The sequence below is a fragment of the Calliphora vicina genome, chromosome 5 (genome assembly GCF_958450345.1).
Source record: "Calliphora vicina chromosome 5, idCalVici1.1, whole genome shotgun sequence".
Taxonomy (NCBI): domain Eukaryota; kingdom Metazoa; phylum Arthropoda; class Insecta; order Diptera; family Calliphoridae; genus Calliphora; species Calliphora vicina.
The window spans coordinates 70,300,410-70,320,091 of record NC_088784.1 but is presented as its reverse complement, the minus strand read 5'-3'; the positions used below and the strand labels follow the sequence as shown (position 1 = coordinate 70,320,091).

The 19,682-nt window shown below is 31.9% G+C and overlaps 1 protein-coding gene across 3 annotated transcripts in view; it reads right to left on the bottom strand.

The window, feature by feature from the left end:
* Window positions 1-2,802: 2,802 nt before the first annotated feature.
* Camta (Calmodulin-binding transcription activator) overlaps window positions 2,803-19,682 on the bottom strand; it is a 211,387-nt gene continuing 194,507 nt past the window's right edge. The window contains exons 13-24 of one of the 3 annotated variants that reach the window (XM_065511212.1): window positions 19,526-19,647; window positions 19,358-19,463; window positions 19,181-19,287; window positions 15,635-15,754; window positions 15,423-15,541; window positions 15,046-15,174; window positions 9,251-9,318; window positions 8,809-9,184; window positions 8,334-8,751; window positions 8,192-8,266; window positions 3,350-3,463; window positions 2,803-3,282 (exon numbers count right to left, since the gene is read on the bottom strand). In XM_065511212.1, the coding sequence (XP_065367284.1) occupies window positions 3,207-3,282; window positions 3,350-3,463; window positions 8,192-8,266; window positions 8,334-8,751; window positions 8,809-9,184; window positions 9,251-9,318; window positions 15,046-15,174; window positions 15,423-15,541; window positions 15,635-15,754; window positions 19,181-19,287; window positions 19,358-19,463; window positions 19,526-19,647 (1,830 nt within the window). In that variant the 3' untranslated portion in view covers window positions 2,803-3,206. The remainder of the gene's footprint in view (window positions 3,283-3,349; window positions 3,464-8,191; window positions 8,267-8,333; window positions 8,752-8,808; window positions 9,185-9,250; window positions 9,319-15,045; window positions 15,175-15,422; window positions 15,542-15,634; window positions 15,755-19,180; window positions 19,288-19,357; window positions 19,464-19,525; window positions 19,648-19,682) is intronic. The other 2 variants (XM_065511214.1, XM_065511213.1) reach the window with 2 other exon arrangements.

Sequence of the window (19,682 nt, the reverse complement as noted above, 5' to 3'; positions counted from 1 at the left end):
TTATTTAAACATGTACATAAAATCCCTTAAAAAACTATTCAAAATTGGTACTCAATTAACCGGGAAAATTGATTATCCAGAATGCTTCCGGTTCCGACCAATACGGATAATCGAGGTCCCACTGTATTATAATTTTTTAAAATATCACCTTCGAAACAAGTTCATCGGAAGCATTACATTACGAAACCAGTAGCTCTTCTTGGAACGGTTTTATAATCAACTCTATTCAACGATTTTTTTCGAAATTGTCACTCGTTTCAAATTCCAACAAAGTTGTAATACACCTTCTTAACAACGATTCTAGAACAAGTACTTACATTAAGGTATTTGGTTCAATATTGTCACACTTGGAATCAGTTCCAAAAAGTTAATGAAAATTGAATTTTGTCTTTCATTATATTACATATTATATTATATCATACTATATTAAAGAAATTATTCAACCTGTTTCATTAATCTAGTACGAAACTGTCGTTGTCGTAAAACGACTACGCCTTTACGACAACGACATTTTCGTACTATATTAAAGAAATTATTCAACCTGTTTCATTAATCTAGTACGAAACTGTCGTTGTCGTAAAACGACTACGCCTTCATTAATCTAGTACGAAACTGTCGTTGTCGTAAAACGACTAAGGCTTTCAGACTTATAAGGCTGAATAAGTCTAAAAGCCTTATATTGAAAAATTTTAAAAATGCTCACCATAAAATCCTATTAAAAACTGGTAAAATATTGGATGAAAATTTAGTTCAGTTAACACAATATTCACCCAGTTTCGTACTAGATTAAAGAAACAGTTTACATTTTATCTTTAATCTAGTACGAAACAGTCGTAGGCGTAAGACGTTTACGCCAACCACGGTAAGGGTGATTATGGTTTTTAAACGTATGTATCCAATTCAATGGTTATATCCTTTTCAAATCCATCAGATATTCAATTTTATTATTCATTTTCGTTATTAAATAACATTTTATGTTGCATGTTTCATAAACAAATTTAATTTTTTCCAAAACAAAATTCTGAATAAGAACCTTATAAATAGAGAAATATACAGAGAGTTGGAACTAGAAAGAAACTCGAACAAAAATATTATTTAAAATAATCACACATCAGAGCGTTTTTTTGGTTTTCACATTGTTTGTTAGGTCTTTGACAGTAGAGTTTTCCCTCTATGTATATTTCTTTAAGCAATGATATGTGTTTTATTACTGTAGTAAAAACAGAATACATGGAAAATTTACACACAAAGTTTCCTCTTGGGATATAGAAATTGCTAGTAAAAGTTTGAAATCTGTGTTTCAGTTTTCAGCCAAAATAAAAAATTCTGAAAAAGGACATAAGGAAAAAAATAAGAAAAGAATGAACAAGGCAATAATTAATAGGGCATTTTGTATTTGTATTACAAACATCTTCAAGAATTCCAACTCTTTATTTTAATTAAATAAACAAAAAATCATCTTCTACACTTTCTTCAATTTCTGGACATAAACGTTTGATATAAACTTTCATTCTGTTAACTTTCATAATTCGCTCTTCAACTGATTGAATATTTGTCACTAACAATAAATTGCATTCATTTAGACTTTGAATAACTAATAGAAAGAGTAATAACTGTTTAATGTTTTTCATTTTCAACTGTTACTAAAATGTTAATATTTTTGTAGACTAAGATTAAAAAGTTGGGAAAAAAGTTGAAGTTTTTTTTGGGGGAGGTTTTCCTTTTTTTGTTTTTAATTATGGACTAAGAGTTTTTATTAAATTTTTTTTTTCTTTTAGAGTAAAGTGTTAAAAGCATAAATAGTAAAATGTTTTTTAAACATATATTTTTGTTTTCATATACATAAGTAAGTATATAAGTATAATAATTATTACATATATATATGTATGTATGTATGTATATAAGGGGTGTATATAAAAATTATATAAATATTTTTGTTTTTTTTTTTTGATTAATTTTAGTTTCATAATTAAGAGGATAATTTCTTTTAAATTTTTATTTTTTTTTGTTTTGAATTAAATTAAAAATGAAAGGCTTTAAAATTCGGTACTAGCATTGTATGTTTTTTTTAACATTAATATTGCCTTAAATATATACAAGAAGTTTTGGATTTAAATGTTTGTTTTTCTTTATAGTTTTAAGTTTTAAATAGATAAAATTTCATTTATGAATATGAAGGCTTCAGTTTTGTTATAATAAAATCTCTAAGTATTTATTTGTGGTAGTTTTTATGTTTTCTTTTTAAATATAATTAATAATTTAAAATGATTTTCCGCTTGTTTTGTTTGCAAATATAATTTCAATAATTTTATTTTCTGGATTTTCTTAGAATTCATTGAAATTTTCTGATTTTGTTTTTAAACTATTAAGTATTAGTTTTTGTTTGCTCTTAATAAGTTAATAAATTGTAGTAAAAAGTGCACATATTACATAAACAGTTTTGTTGTTGTTGTTTTGTTTATATATAAGTTATAATATATATATATATATATAATTATTATATAAATAGAAGAAAAAAGTTCTATCTAATACATACTCATACTAAGTAAATATGGTTTTTGTTTAAAAAAAGTATTTATAACTTTTTAAAAGGTCTTACTTCTCAATTTGTTGTTGTGTTTTTTTGTTTTTTTTTTTTGTTCTTCATACATAGTTAAAATATAAAAACAAATAAAAATAAATAATGATTAGATAATTTAAATAGTATTAATTAAATATGTATTGTATCTAAGTATGTAGGTATAATACTTAATTACAATAGTAATGATAACAATTTGAATTTGTTTAATTGTATAGTAGTAATTAATATTGTAGTAATACATAGTAATAATGTGTATTTTTTCTTTTTTAATTATTTTCAATAGTATTTAGTTAATAATAATAGTAAGTAAGTAATAGTTTCACTCATTTCTTTGAAGTAAAGCTTTTTTTGTTTTCTTTTTTTTTTTGAAATAATTTAATTTAAAAATTTCAGTAAATAATTTGAAATTTATTTAGCTAAATTTTACATGGTAGTAATAGTTAGAAGTAATAATAGTAGTAGTAGTAGAAAAACTAGGAAGAGGATGTGTTGTGGCTAGGAATAAATTCAAGGTTTTATACTCTATATATAAATATTTGTATGTAAGTATGGTTGTATGTATAATTTAGTAAATGTAATGTACAATTTCTTTTTATTTATTTATATATTTGATTTGATTTATTTTTTAGTTTAAATCATGATTGTTGTTTGTAACAATGTCATTGCTGACAAGCTCGTTAGAGTCCTTAAGAGTTGTATCACTAAATATATAAAAAAATACAATAATTATTTCAAAATATGTAACTTAAACTCAAATGCAGGGCATACCTCTTTTCGATTGGGCAAACAATTGCCGGTTGTCCTTGATACTGCAAGTTTTGAAGGTATTCCTCCCTGCGTTGGTGCACCAGCTTCTCTTTTTCGGCTCGTTCTCTCTGTAGTCTAAAGTTAAAATAAAATAAATCAAAATATTTGTTATTATATTGTCTTATTTAGCATATGTTTTAAATTTAAAATTAAATAAAATCATTATTACAAAAAAAAATATATTTATTAAACTTAAAATAAACCAAGAAGTAACAATTTAAAATTTTTATTTTATATTTGTAACTGTCTTCTCTTACCAAAGTTGTTAAATTTCCATCCCAAATGCTAGTCATAAAATTATTATTTATAATAGTTAGTAAATATTTGTATCTTCAAGTTAAAAGTTTGTATTTCAAGTTATTTGAAATATTAAAATCTTTTTACATTTCACATAATGAAAAATTACACTCTGATTTTTTTCCAGAGTGTAATTTTCCATTTTTTTTAAATGAAAACCCTTATTGTTAAACAAATGGAGAATTAAATTGTTCTCTTTTTTAAAAAAAATATTTTTCTAATTTCTATGTTTAAAACTAAAAAGAAAATCAAACTTAAAATAATCACACCTACGAGTGTTGTTTTGGTTTTCACATACGCCCATGTTCTGGAAAACGCCAAATTTCCGGCGTTTTCGTTTGTCAGAACATATGTTTGGCGTTTTCAAATCGATAGCGCAAGTTTTAAGCGATACGGGCTTTTCAGATAGTTTTTTTTCCTAATACATTCTCACCACTTAGGTTTCTGACAACTGAATTAGGTTTTTGGCTGGAGAGTTTCCGATCAATGTGCATTTATCTACGATTAATATTCTGATTGTTTTTTTCAATATCCAAAATACTTCTAACAAATTGGGACCATGAGGGGATCAATCATTTGTCTTATCTTTTTATACCCTTCACCTTCGTGAGAAGGGTATATATAAGTTTTTCATTCCGTTTGTAATTTCTACAATATAATTTTTCGACCCTATAAAGTATATACATTCTGGATCCTTATAGATAGCGGAGTCGATGTCCGTCTGTTGAAATCAATTTTCTGAAGACTCCAGATATCTTCGGGATCAAAATCTTCAATAATTCTGTCAGACATGCCTTCGAGAAGTTTCCTATTTTAAATCGGTCCACATATGGCTGAGATATGAGGAAAAAACCAGGACAACCTCGATTTTTAACCTATATCTGAAATACTAGTCATTAATATAGACAATATGGATATCTAATGATAGATATTTCAAAGACCTTTGCAACGACGTATATAAGACCATAGTAAGTTGGACCTACAATGGGTCAAAATCGGAAAAAATATTTTTTAATCCGAATTTTTTTTTCACCAAAAAAAAAAAAATTAGAAAACCAAAAAATTATTAAATTTAAAATAACAATTCTACAAATTTTTTTTTCCAAAAAAATTAAAAAAACAACTTTGGAAAAAATAAATTTTGTTTACCTAAAAATAATTAAAATTTGTATTTTGAAATATAATTTGGTGAAGGGTATATAAGATTCGGCACAACCGAATATATGTAGCTCTCTTACTTGTTTGTATTTACTTAGTTTCACAACAAGGGGAATTTTTCACGTGAACAAAGTTGATGAACGAAAAAAGGAAAAGGGAAAATATTTCATTTGAAATATTGATTCGCGATAGGGGTGAATATATAATAACAAACTAAAGCGAATTTCGAAATTTTGTATGACAATTACAAAAATCGTTTCATTCCCGGGAATTTTTTAACACTAAATTAAACCAAAAACCAGATAATTTTGTTCGTATATAATAACTATATTTGGTTGTTGGTCCAGCCTTTATAAGGGTTTCTAATTTAATAGTGTTATTTGATCGGTATTGTTACAGTCGTAATTTTAATCAGTATGAAATCAATAAATTCTTTATTTAATTAAAAAACTTTAGAATGTTAAATCTATAAAACATGCGTAGTTAGAGAAAATTTTCAAATCTGATTGTAGATAAACAAATTTGAACCACTATTATTGTAATTATTTTCTATAAATATGAATGATAATCATTGAATATCCCTAAAAGTTGTAATGTTAGGCATCTTAATAATTCGTTTAAGAGCATAAACTTTAAATTTGATTCATTCTAATAGCCAAATTTTTCTGCTTCGGCTTGTGTTGAGTGAAAAAAATTCGGTTATTTTAACAGTAATATTTCTTTGCCAACTGACTATCTGTTGCTAGAACCGAAAAGATCTATGGTTATAAGGAGTGAGATCGAAAAATTCTTAACATACATATATGTTTATAAAAAAGAAACCACTAAACTTACAGCTTTAATTTTTTTTTATTTGATTGAAATTATTATTACAATTTACAAAAAAAATTATTTTTATAGTTTTAATCACTAGTGATGAAATTTTGAACCTTTTTCGGAAACCCTTCCATTAACGTTTTTATAGTGCTTTCTGTCACTTTGCTCGAACATGTAGTCCATCTCCGTTTAAAATCTACCACACTTTTGGACACCTTTTTTGTACTCTTCAATTCTCTTTTAACAAGAGCCCAATATCTCTCCACTGGCCTTAGCTCCGGGCAGTTTGGAGGATTTGCCTCTCTTGGTACAAATACCACATTATTGTTCTTGTACCACTCAAGGGCTTGTTTGCCATAGTGACCGGATGCCAAGTCAGGCCAAAAATAAGTGGACACATTATGAAGTCTTATGAATGGAAGCAGCCTTTTTTGTAAACATTCCTTGATGTAAATTTCGGTATTTATAGAGCCCGTTGTAACAAATGAGTGGCTTCTTTTGCCGCAACTGCATATTGCTTGCCATACCAAGAACTTTCTGGGAAATTTTGTCTGCTTTTGGGTCCTAAACTTTTCTTCAACATTCCCTCGAGCATCAGCAACATAAAATTTTTGACCTGGAAGTTGCGAAAAATCTGCCAGAACATACGTTTCGTCATCCATTATGCAGCAAGAATATTTTTTTATAAAACTTGACTTCAATTTCCGTGCTCTGTTTTTGGCCTCTAAATTTTTAGTAGCGTTCCTGTCAGGAACTTTTTGAGCCTTGTATGTTTTTAAACCTGCATTAGCTTTAACTTTTCGTACCAAATAGTCCGAGCACTGAGCTAACCGGGCTGCTTTCCTACCGGATGTGTTGGGAGCTCTTTTGAAAATGCGTTCTATTTTTTTGGCTTTAGAAACATCATGTGGACCATTCCTTCTACCTGAACCAGGTTTTCTATCAACTGACAAGTTCTCCCGGTACTGTTTAATAACATTGGAAACAGTTTGACGGCAGACCTTTGTATGCTTGGCCAACTTTTTGTAAGACCAAGTTGGGTTTTGTTGAAAATATTTAATAATTTCAGTACGCACTTTTTTCTGGTCACTCATTTTAATCAGATTAACAAAAAAATTAATATAATTGACATTACACATAATAACTGACATGTTTTTCAAAGGTAACTTGATCAAAAAAAAATTCAAATAATACTTGGGTTAAAAAATGTAATGAAAAACGTGTGTTAAGAATTTTTCGATCTCACTCCTTAATAGAATAATTCAATTAGCAACAAATTTGGCCATCGAAAGTATTTGAATTTTGTAACTTTTAGAAGAAAACTTATGAAGAAATTCCCGAAAAAATATTCCCGGGAATTCCTTTAATATTATGCGAGAGATTGTGCAAGTCATAGGCATCTCACATGGCCTAATGGTTTCAATTTTGAATGATCACATGGGTATGAGAAAGCTTTCCGCAATATGGCTAACGCAAAAATCCATGAATTAGGCTACGAAATGCATCCTCTCCGGATTTAAACTATTACTTGTTACCTAACCTAAAGAAATGACTCGACGGGAAGAGATTTGACTCCAACAATGAAAAATAAGATTTGTCGAGATCTTATTTTTTGGGTGGCATAAAAAAATTGGAGAAAAGTTGGGCAAAGTGCATAGAGCTCAGTGGAAAATAAAATAATTTTTTATCGAAAAACCTGTTCCAAAGTGAAACGTATACCCGAGAGGTCGTTCTGCATCGATCGAAACAAATAGTAGTCGAACAGGGCACGGTCTGGACTGTAAAGTCATTCTAAATACTTTTTAACATGTATTGCAACATGTAGCCGAGCGTTGTCATTATGGAATGTTGCGGTTTCATGTCTGACGCATTTTGTAGACGTTTTTCGGCCAATGTTAATTTCAAACGAATCACGTGCGTTGGGTACAGGTTCCCTGTGATGGTGTGGACAGATTTCAATAGCTCATAATAGATAGGACCAAATTATTAGTTGCGATAAAAAACTAATCCATTACGATAACCCGAAGCGTAAGAGATTGTATGTGAAGCCCGGCCAACTAGCCGAATCGACACCATAGCCAAATTTCCATGGCGCTAAGGTTAATTATCTGTATTTGATGGGAGCAAAAGAGTCCTATCAGTTATGAGTTGCTGAAATCTGGCCAGAACATTAAGGGAACCTGTACCGAATGCAACTGAATCGTTTGGAGCGATAATTGGCCGAATATGCTGCAGACATGAATATTGTTAAAAACTATTTAGAAAGATGTGGCTGGGATGTTTTGACAAACACGCCTTAGTCTAGACCTAAAACAAAATCTCAATTGTTAATTGAATCAATGACAAAATCAAAACCTGTCCAACTAAGTATAATCTGGAAAAAATAGGTAATCTGTTTCGATTGAGAACTATTTCAAATTAAAGAATATAGATATAAACAAATTTAAACCACCATTATTTTCTAGAAATTCCCGGGAATCCTAATACGTATTCTTATTTAAAATATCTGTACATATATTAAATTCTACTTACTTAATACGGGATTGTCGCATAAACTGTTGAATCTTTCTGGCAGCTTGATTTTGCGTGGATTGTGAATAAGTACGTCTAAAAAAAGTAATGAAAAGTTTAATATTATTAATATTACCTTAAACAATGCCAGACAACTACTCACTTCAGTGGTCCCGATGGACTAGTTTCTTTAGGTGTTGTACACGATTGCGGAGAACTTTCAGTGTCCTGCTTATTGAAATTATCGAAAAAGCTAGACAAACACTGTGAATTCGTGCTGTCCTGACTGTCGGTGTTATGTAGACCCGACAAACTACCCGAGCCGGTCAAATGATTGGAAGTTTGAGATTTCTTAAAACGTTTATTGCGACAATACGAACGATAACCGTGTTGTATGACTAAAGCGGCATTGGTCATTTGACGATAGTAGGCAAATTGTTTGTAGCGTCTGTAGTAGTTTTGTATAACAATTGCAGCTGTGCGTTCTTTGTTTTGCTCTTCGAGCTTTTGACGTCCCTTGTAGGAACGATAGGCTTTTTGAATGCATTTAGCAGCCTCATATAGTTCGCGTTGTTCGGTGTCTGTAAGAAAAATTTGAATAGTAGATTTTGGATTGTTTCATTTCATTTCAATATTACCTGTCAAAGTCAACTTTGAAAAATCAGCCTCAAACGGATACTGGGTATTGCTAGAGGCATGCAAAAATTCTGTCAATTGTTTGGTCGATGGTGGAGGACTGGGTGAAGAGACAGAAGGATCATGACCCAATATAGAATAACTAGCGGGCGATTGTAAAGGTCCCGAACTGGCAGGACTTAGACTTGAGCAAGGTGTGCTGACTTCATGGTAACGATAATTGTGATCATTGAAATCAAAATTAAATTCATTATCGAAATGAGCATTGGGCAATGAATCCAATAGGGGATCCATAAAACTATCATTCAAACCCGTCGATTCGGTGTTTAAGGGTTCTGTCATGGGACTACCCAAGACCATCATTTCATCAGCCTCATTCTAAAGTAAAACAAAAGAAAATAAATTAAATAAGAGATTCAAATGAAGTATTTCGACAAATTTTACCTTTATACGTTCTGGCATAGCAGCTATGATATGTTCAGCTAATGTTAAAACTTTAGCATCAGAATCCCCTAAAAATGTTTAAGAAAAATATTTCAAAATCAAATTATTTAATTAATTTTCAATTAAAGTTCAACAACAATTTTACAATTTTAAACATCAAAAATACACAAAATTAGTAACATGAAAACTACATCAATGTTTTTAATATAATAAAGAAAGACGCTTTTGTACATAATTAGTAAAGTATTAATTATAAATAGTTTGTAATGAAAATGTTAGGACTAAAATGTATTTTACATGAAAACAAGCTGCTGGTATGGTGTCTAATAAATTCATTATTATTATTATTATTTCAATTAATTAAACAATTTGAATAATAATGAAATGAATTAGACTCCATCAAAAATTGAAATTAAAAAGGAAAAACTCATCTAAGCATGTTTTTTTTTTTGGTTTACAACACAAAAACTAAAAATTCAAAATGAACGTTTAAATAACAACGAATAGACAGACATCAATATTTATGTGGTATGTAGCAAGTATTTATTAACGACTATTATTTAGACATTTGATTATACGAGTTTATACGAAACAGCTGTAATTTTATTTGAATATATTTACACGTCAATCTATTTTTGCAAATATGTTTGTAATGAATGTAATTTAATGACAATAACACAACTCTCAGTATTGAATGCATTATGACTGAAACTAAAAATAAAATAATCCATTTAAAGTTTTTAACAGAAATTAACAATAAAAATCACATCAAAAACAAATTTAATCATACAACACAAATAATTATTATATTAAATTTTAATTTTAAATATTTATTATACAATCATCAACGAATATCCATATGATTTTGTTTCCCTTAAACAAAAATATATTTCTTATTAGCTAAAACATCCCCAGCAAAAAATAATGGAAGTGCATCTTTACATATGACATTTTAATCACATCTAAAGTTGCAAATGAATCTTTTCTACCTCTGAAGATGTGATTTTAAATATGGGTATTTGACACTGAATTATAAATATTTCGTTGATGTAATTGTTTCCTACATTTTTTGAATTTTTTAAAATTTATTAAAACCTGTAAAAATTGGTATACAAACAATTTTTACATTTTTTAATCATTAAAATTAATCAACCATTGTTTCATAAATTTTATAACTACATTAAAATCAATTCATAAATGCTCAATTACATCACTTTTTTTCTATTATTTATATTTCCATCCAAGATGCCAAAAAATATAGGTATCCACTACCTACATTAAAATAACACCTTAAAATCGAAATTTAATCGCATCGAAAGCATCGAATTTATTAAGTAACAAGTTGTCAAAAATGAACAACATCCCTCCAATGACAAGCTAATGTAAAATTCATAGCTTTTTCACCAAAATTGGAAGTACATCAAGCATGCTATTTGTTGTGAAAATTCTGCATCTTCTTCCTCACTTTTTTTGCTGGGATCAGTATTTATTGCAATATGTAGTATGTTTGAATCGATTTTTTGAAATAATGCACAGTGATTTTAAGAAATCATTTGAAATGGAATTTCTGAAACTATTATTTAATTATTTAGTACTTTCAAAAGTTCTGGTACAGTTTTTATTGGCACTACTAAAAAATGTACTAATCATACACGCGTCATCACATTAAAAGATTTTGGCTTGCATATAGCCCTGACAATGTCAAAAGGTTATATACTGACGGCATTAAAAGGGGCAATTGGGTCGGTGGAGGTTTCTATATTGAGATCTTTGGGATAAAATCCTACTTAAGGTTACCTAACTTCTGTACTGAGGTATTATCCAATATCTGGTGATATATGTATATTTACTGATAGCAAGGCTGCCGTTGACGGAATAGCGACATCCTCATATTTTTTACGACATCTGGGTTAACCTAGGATTGCTGGGTATCCATAAATGAGATAGTGTGACACGATGGAAATCAGGGTAGTTGTATAGCAGATGAATTGGTTAAAAGGGTTGCTATGATGAATTAGGCGGCGATCGACCTGCATTTAAATGTTAAATGTAAGATGGCAGAAACTATATGAGATTGCACAAAACAGGTGGACCAATGAACCATCCTGTGCTACAACGAGGTCGACCTGACCTGTATATGATGCCAGCACGACGAATCTACTTATGGAATTCCGTCGTGAGCTAATTAGGAGTAGGACCCAATTATACAGGACACTGTATAATTGGGACACATTCTAGAATACTGGCCCTACAGTACGGACTGTGCATTATAATATTTTTACTCATTATTCGTTCTAATAATCGAGGAAATTTTAAAAATGAATCGATCACTCAAATAATAATAAAAAAAATGGGAACTTTTATTCGATTAAGATAAAACTCGAATATTGGTCAACCCTACTCTTCACCGTCCAAGTAAAGGAACGATTAATTTGATAAAGTACACCACTCCAGTAGAGAAATCAGTATAATTCACTGAAGACCAATTGACAGGTCCATTTCTCTAAATCAAGTCATCGCCAAATTTGGATTTTAATAAATGGATCGTTGCGGTAGCCGTATGACACTTATCGCCATATTCATATTTTCAAACAAAAAAATCATTGATCATGGTGCAGAACCGATATCCATTGACCATAACGAGAGCTCCGGCTTAATTTGATGCCACTAGCGTATAAACCGCACCAAACTGTTAATTTTTCTGGATGTAATGCAGTCTGTAGGGTCTATTGTGAATTTGTCTCACTCCATAAGAGGCAATTTAGTTTTTTAACAAAAAATTCGCTTCATCGCTTAACACAATTTTTTCCTGACACAATTTTGGGATAAAACATTCGTCGATAAGTTGCGCGAATCAATGACTGATTTTCAAAGTAAATTTGGATAATTAGTTAGCAGCGTTCAAGCGTCAATTTATTGGGTGTATGACTTCTACAGCTGTCATATCGAATATGAGGAGGAGACTGTATCCCAGTTATTCTGCCAATGCCCGGCTCTGACAGATTCCGAGGAGCTGGTCATTGGCAGAATAGGTGGGACACAGTCTCCTCATTGGCGCGGCAAATCTTAGACGAATCTACTCCTTCATCAGGGAATCACGTTGGTTTAACTCGGAGACAACGGAAGTATTATAAAGACCCTGCTGTTTACCCCTTGAGTATCACAATGGCATTAGTTTTGAATGGACCCAAATGAGCTGCTTGACGAGTGGCTGCCCATGGAACCTCATATCCTAGAGTTACACGGTATGTGTATCGTGATGTTAAATTGTTGAAAGACACTGGAGGAGTGGTTATATATTTTGTCGTTCCCAGAGCTAATGCTGTATAAATCAAGATCGAAAAAATTCACTCCAGCAGCAGAAAACCATTTCGCAGGAAATCAATGTATCAAGGGAATCTCATCATTAAATATGAATTTAGACTTCGGGTTTTCAAGAGGCATAACGGAGACGGCACTGAAGCAAAAATCAAAAGCTGCTTCGTAAGTGCGCAAGTACCGCTCATAGGAGAAAATTTTCACAGAGTTTATGCCACTTAATCACAACAACCATCGGAAGAGTTCCTAGAGTACACCCTGCTTCTGTGATGTTATGGAGAGTAGTTGCATGTGATGGGATAAGGAACAAAAACCTGGTTAAAAAGAAATTACCCAATTTTATTCCTACTGATGATATTGGCCTTCTGGTAGTCCAGATCTGAATCCTTTAGATTATAAACGGTGGTTAATTTTACAGAGCAAGGTCTGTACTACTCGTCACCAAAAATTTTAATCCCTAGCCCTTATCCAGGAGAGTATTTGTGGTGGCAGTGGACAGTTTCCTACGAATTTGGAGAATACTGTGATGACTTCGGTTGTGCTGGAAGGTAAACAGCGGCAACTTTGAACAACTCTAAAAGGACAGCAGGTGCAAAAGTAGTTGGCAAATTAAAGAAGAAAAGTGTATATAATACAGAAACTATCTCGTATAATACGTAGTACGTCTTAGGGTCAAATCACCCGACTTTTCGAAATTGTTATGGTCTGATGACGAGCTGAATCTTATTCAAACGGAAGTCCTGGGCAAAATTGTGGAAATACTTCTGTAGAGTCTTAGAAGTTCTTGAATCGGGCCAACAAAAACGTAATGTAGTTGAACTTTCCTTTGAAAAGCGGACACCAAAATCAAAGAAAATCTCTAAAATATAAACAAGTAGTTGATAAAACGCGGCTTTATATCTTGCACTGAGGATATTAAGTATTATTAAACGTTTAAAAGGCAATGCGGACCTGTACCATTTATGATCTAGGAGCCATCTTGTTCATTACACCATTACATATATTGATAAAGCAGAAGACCTGTAGGAGTGACTAGAGATTAGTTGCTGGCATGATACGGTTTGTTATATAAGGCCCCTATCCATCAATCTTCTAGGCGGAGATTTACTCCTTCCTTATTAATGTTTTTGAGTGTTTGAAGTGGATATTGAGGGGTTTTAGGATTTTTGTGATGTTGGGTATCCAGGCTGCACTTAGGTCCTTATCGTCTTATGAGGACTGCGTTAAGGTAGCCCAAAAATACTAGATGATATTCTGCTGGACTATAAGTCTCAAGGTTGCGAGTTCGATTGCCGCCAATGACTCTGGAGAGAACCTAAAAGGCTGCGAAGTTTTAGTTTGTTGAAAAATCTCTGAAGGAACTTTGTGATCATTTGTTGAGTGCCTGGATTGTTTGGTCAACAAAGGGAAGAGAAGCGCATTTATGTATAAGACCTTTCGATTTGTGAGTGGTTATATTGAAGGGAGGATTTGTTCTGGGGTTGAATTAGAATTCGCTTGCCAACTAAGAGTTTATTACTCAGTCCAGGGGTAAATCTCAGCTGCTGCTATCCAAAGCGATCTTAGAGTACTTAAAAGACTATTTATAGGAAATTGAGGGCTTTGATAGTATCAATTTGTTTAGGAAAATGTTGAATCGAAACCATGCAGATTTATTCATTCCAGACCTGGAACATCGTAGGAATTCTGATTGGAATGTACTAAGAAATTACATAGAGGAAACTAGTTTCTTAGCTTAGCCATCCACGGCATATAGGCTTCCGTTAAACTGGAAAGAACATTTCCTCAAGAGCGCACAACATGCCGAGATGGGCATATGTGTATGTATCTAATCTGCCTTAATGACTCGGATTAGATAGTGGAAAATTGGTCAGCCCAGAATCAGGGAATCGGACATTCATCACTATTTACAAACATTCAGTACGATGATATCAGCACAGACTATTCGACATCTCAATCTGTTGAGATCAGAAATTTAGAATTGGATTGGATGACAATTTAATTTTCTCTTTGAGATAAACCTGGATTTTTTTCTCCATACATTTGGGGCTATCTTAATGTTCAATATAATATTAATATTTCAAAAAATCTCTGTGCATTCAATACATATTTGCCTTTGTTTAAACAAAAATATTTATAAATCAACTTCAATGACACAAATGTTAGTTAGTAATTTATGATTGCATGTGAGTACACAGATTGTATTATTATTGGGTGGATGTGTGTGTGTATATATATGTATTAATGTGTAAGTGTTAGTATCTCAAATTAAAAGCACACAATTTTACAAATAAATATAAGAAGGAAACACAAATGTTTACACATGAGTGTTTATGTATGGTAGTATATGTCAAAAATGTACAAAATATCAAGGATACTTTTTTTTTGTTTAGTTAATCCATAATATTAGTTATTATTATTAGTAGTAGTAGTAGTGGTAGAAGTAGTAGATTTTGAATGACTTCTATTTAACTGACCTACAACAGCATCAATATTCTTATTTGGTATAGTTACATCGTCATTACAATCGTCATTATCAATCGTCGATGTATCATCATCGTTATTTTTGTCTGGCAAAGGACTTGAATCACCAGTTGATACTTCGCCTAATTTTGTTAATAATTTTGAAACACACAGTTTTTTTTTTGGTTTTAGAAGTAAAAACAAACAAATTATATCAAATGAACAGAAAATTAAAATAAATTAAATATATATATTTTTTGGGAAATCAAAGAAACAAAAAAAATTAAAAAAAAAAATAAATTAGGAGTGTAAAAATGCAGTGATTGAAAAATGGGGAAAGGGATAAGAAAATTTAAATAATTTTATGGTATTTAATTTTTATTACACTTACACAAGGCAAAATCCATTTTTCTTAGAGGTGAAAGTAGAGAATTCGTGGTATTTGCTGTGGTACCTATTGTATCCAGTGGTGACTCAATGGAGCTGTTAAAATTGTCATGTGCATCAAGACTGTAGGGGAATTGAAGTAATAATAAATAATTATATTATAGAATAAAATAATAACATGTTTTTTATCATAGTGTAGTAAATGAGATTTCTTACCTATGCAATCGTGTTATGTCTTTAAATGATTTCATGGGTTTGGTTCTAATGTCCATGCTAATACCACTATCAATGGATGACCTTTTTGAAAAACGACTGCTATTTGGGGGACTTTGATTGCTGAAAATAATAATAATAATGATTAAAAATTTGTTAATTAATTTAGTTATAATTAAAAATTCTGTTAAAGTAATTTTAATAATATTGAGAGAAAAATGGATTGGATCGAAGTTGATGTTAACGGCAGTTACTCGTAGAGAGGAATGAAACAATATACAATGCACTCGCGATAATATGAACACCTTAAAATATGAACACTTTTTTACGTCCATTGGCTACTCTAAAATATGAACTTAGTCCAAGGCTTTTAAATATGAACAGCTTATTTTTGTTTTTTTTTTAACGGATTTTGTCTATTTACATCTAAATTATTCTAATTCAACTGCATAATAATTTTGGTATATCCTTAGCTATTTGCTTTTAAATTGTCTTCAGCTGTCAATCAAAATTTCTAACATACACGTTTTAGTTAGTTCAAACATTCAGCTGGAATTCCATATTCATTTTTTTAAATATAAATTTAACGTGAAACTTTTATTTTTATGGGAAAAATGTTTGTAGATGGGAATTAGATGCCATTCGCAAATATAAACAATCTTGCAAAAGTGAACTGGCCAGGTTTTAATTAGTTCATATTATCCCGAGTGTACTGTACATAATTCAAAATATAGCGATCCAATTGACGTGAGAACACAGACTTTTGGTTGTTGTACATGGATTGCGAGGAAATAAATTATTCGTATTTTTCCCCATTTGAATATCAAAATAAATTTTATCTCTTAACCATTCCGTTAATGAATTCATTATGAATTAATTCATAGGCTTAATACCATTGTATTTCAAATGTATTCAATTCATTCTTCATAGAATAAATTTTCTTAAATTCAAATCCATTACAAAATAGCTTTAAAAATGTATTGAATGATTTTGAAGTTGACAGTCTCAAATATTGGAACAGACCAGAGTTATGCACTGCTGAGTATATTAACGAATGAATAACAATGGTCCTATGGTTATCTCAACAATTTGTATACAATTGCCGTTTACCTCCTTAGTACACATTTTGCAATCACGCAGAAATTGAACAAGATACTGAAAGCTTCAGGCGACAGCACCTTATTATTTACATACAGAACGATTAGTATGTCAGCCCTTGGCTACCTTCAAATAACCTTCTAGTATCATCTTCATGAGTAAAGAAAGGTCCTACCGGTCAGGGAACCCAACTTCATATTGATGCAACTGTACCTTCTGGACCCCCTTGGGGCACGGATATGCATCTTGGTGACGCTCCACACCTTGATGTTCTGCCTCGAGGGGAAATATGGAGCGAAACCGAGACTCCGAGGTTTACGGACCTCATTCCTGGTAAGAATTTAATTTATTACATTCACAGCAGACTAAAGTCTTATCTAGTGCCACGGGGATCCTATGGCCCCAGCACTTATTGTAGGATCATTGGTGAGGTCACCTCGGTGAGCACGTGGTGGCTGTGGTTAAAACCCAAAGCGGGAAGAATATCGTTGGTTAAAGCACTGACGTTTGGGCTAGTGATAAACTTCGGGACACCAAATGTATCTAACTAGGTGCTGTTGCAGAGTCATTGAAAGTAGCAGATAGCAACTGGTGTTGTGCTCAGGAAACGTATTGGGGTAGTAGCGGTCGTTGTGTACACGTCGTTGGACTTGGTTCTCGGTCGAAAGTGGGTGTTATAGTACGCTCACTTTGACTTTTATCGACTGGGTACTTTTGAACTCAAAAACCATACATCGGACTTGATTACCAGGCCGGACGTTGCTGCTTTGATAATTGTCCTGGGCTTGTTAGTTGATTAGCTAGCTACGGATGGCAGCGGTTAGATAGCCGAGCTCTCGAGCAAGGGGTTTATGCTTTGATCTGTGCAGTCAATGTACAAGAATTTGCCAACTGAGTGTTCCTTGCGACTCACTCAATGGCGGAGATAGACGCATTGTTTCTATCTGGTGTTAAGACCACCGCGCGGTTTAGGCCTATGCGGCAGGTACCCACATTAAATTTAAGACACATCTGTTCCTTCTGGGATGTAAGCGGATGATTCATGCTAACATCTACATCACACAGTTAGTTGGACACTCCCAATTGACAGCCTCACGTATGTACGACGAGTGTATACATATATAGAGACATCAATTCCACTGTCGCAGGGAACAATATAAATGCCGTACTTGGAAGACAACGCCAAATGATGCTAACTACGAGATAAAAATTATTTATTTTTTAATATAGTCTGTTTTGAGTTCTATGCACTTTGTCCAACGTTTCTCCAATTTTTGTATCCCTTCCAAAATATAAGATTTCTTGAGGTCATACATATTTATATTTTTTATGCGATGATTTCATCATTGGAGATAAATCTCTTTTCGCCAAACCATTTATTCAGGTTTGGAAATAATAAATAGTCACTCGCGGCTAAATCCGGTGAATAGCGCGGAAGAGGGAGCATTTCGTGGTCTATTTCATGGATTTTTGACATGGAAACTTCACAGGTGTGTACCATTTAGTTTACCCGCTTATGGCTTATGGCTTCGACAATAGCTCGCACTTTGAATATCCGATCGTCCAACACCATATCGTGATTTTGTACAATTGTTTCAGGTGTAGTAACCTCAACTGGGCGTCCAGAACGTTCGGCATCATCCGTGCATCTACGGCCACAATGAAAGTCAGTAAACCACTTTTTTGCATTGAAATTGATAGTGCAGAGTTCCAATAGTAGTATATATTAAGCTTAGCCATTATTTGAGTGATGGGTTTCTCCGCAAATAATAATGCCTAATGAGCAGACGAAATTCAGCTATCAGTGGATGTCAACCACAAAATGACAGGAGTCAACTGACAGATGCCTGTTGAGCAGGCATCAATTAGCCGAGAAATTCAAAATGAAAATGCTGAATACTAGTCACAACCTTGAAGTGGACTTAAAAGACGCAACTGCATATCTGTATAGAAAATATATCTATTCACAAAAGCTCTGACTGACAGAAATGGGTTATTGAAAAGCTATAAATTGGCAACGTAGTCACTCATCGTTTCTCTGCATCGATTTCGCCACTTCAATTATATTCAGCATATGTCAAAAAGAAATTCAACGAAATAGATATTTAAGGGAATCGTCATTATTCTCGTCCGACTCGACGACATTCACATGATCATCTTTTAATTCTTAATTTCCAAAACTTTCCACTACCTCCAATTTACATTTTCCTCATTCAGTAATTTAAAAACAAAAATTTCAATACTGCTGCGGTTCTATTGACAATTTCAGTAAGATTTCTTGATTTCTATTCTCATACACTGATCGAAAAATAAAAAACGCAAATAACTGAAAATAAGCAACATGTTTGCCACAAAAAAATCATGTCTGTTATTCTTTATATTATGCAAACCGTATGAATAAGTATATAGTGGAAATAAAAGTCCTATTGATTTAAGAATAATCCAAATTACCTTGTTACAGCAACTGGCCTCAAAAATACACCATCATGACTGCGTTGTGAATCTGTAGATTCGTATATGGCAAATGATGGATGATCATCGCCGTCATCGTTGCTTAGCTGTAAAATAAACAAATTATTCGCAAATAAATTCAAAATATCTAAATTATTTGAGTGGCTGATAACTTACTGAATATTTATTAAGATTGATGGACAAACTAGTTAAAGAGCCTCTATTTTGTTTGCGCTGGCGTTCATGTTCCAAACGATAAATTTCCGCAACAATATTTTTGTGACTAAAAACATATAAAGATTAAAAATATTTAAATAGTTTAAATAGTTTAAAGTATGAAGTTACCCCTTATTATCAGCCACATCTAAAGGAGTTTGTTGAGCATGATTTTTAATCTTTAAAGCATTTTGATTCCATTTATACAACAAGACGGCGGTATCCAAATGTCCGCGAGAACAGGCCCAGGTCTAAAGAAGAATTTACAATTTATTTTATTTCATAT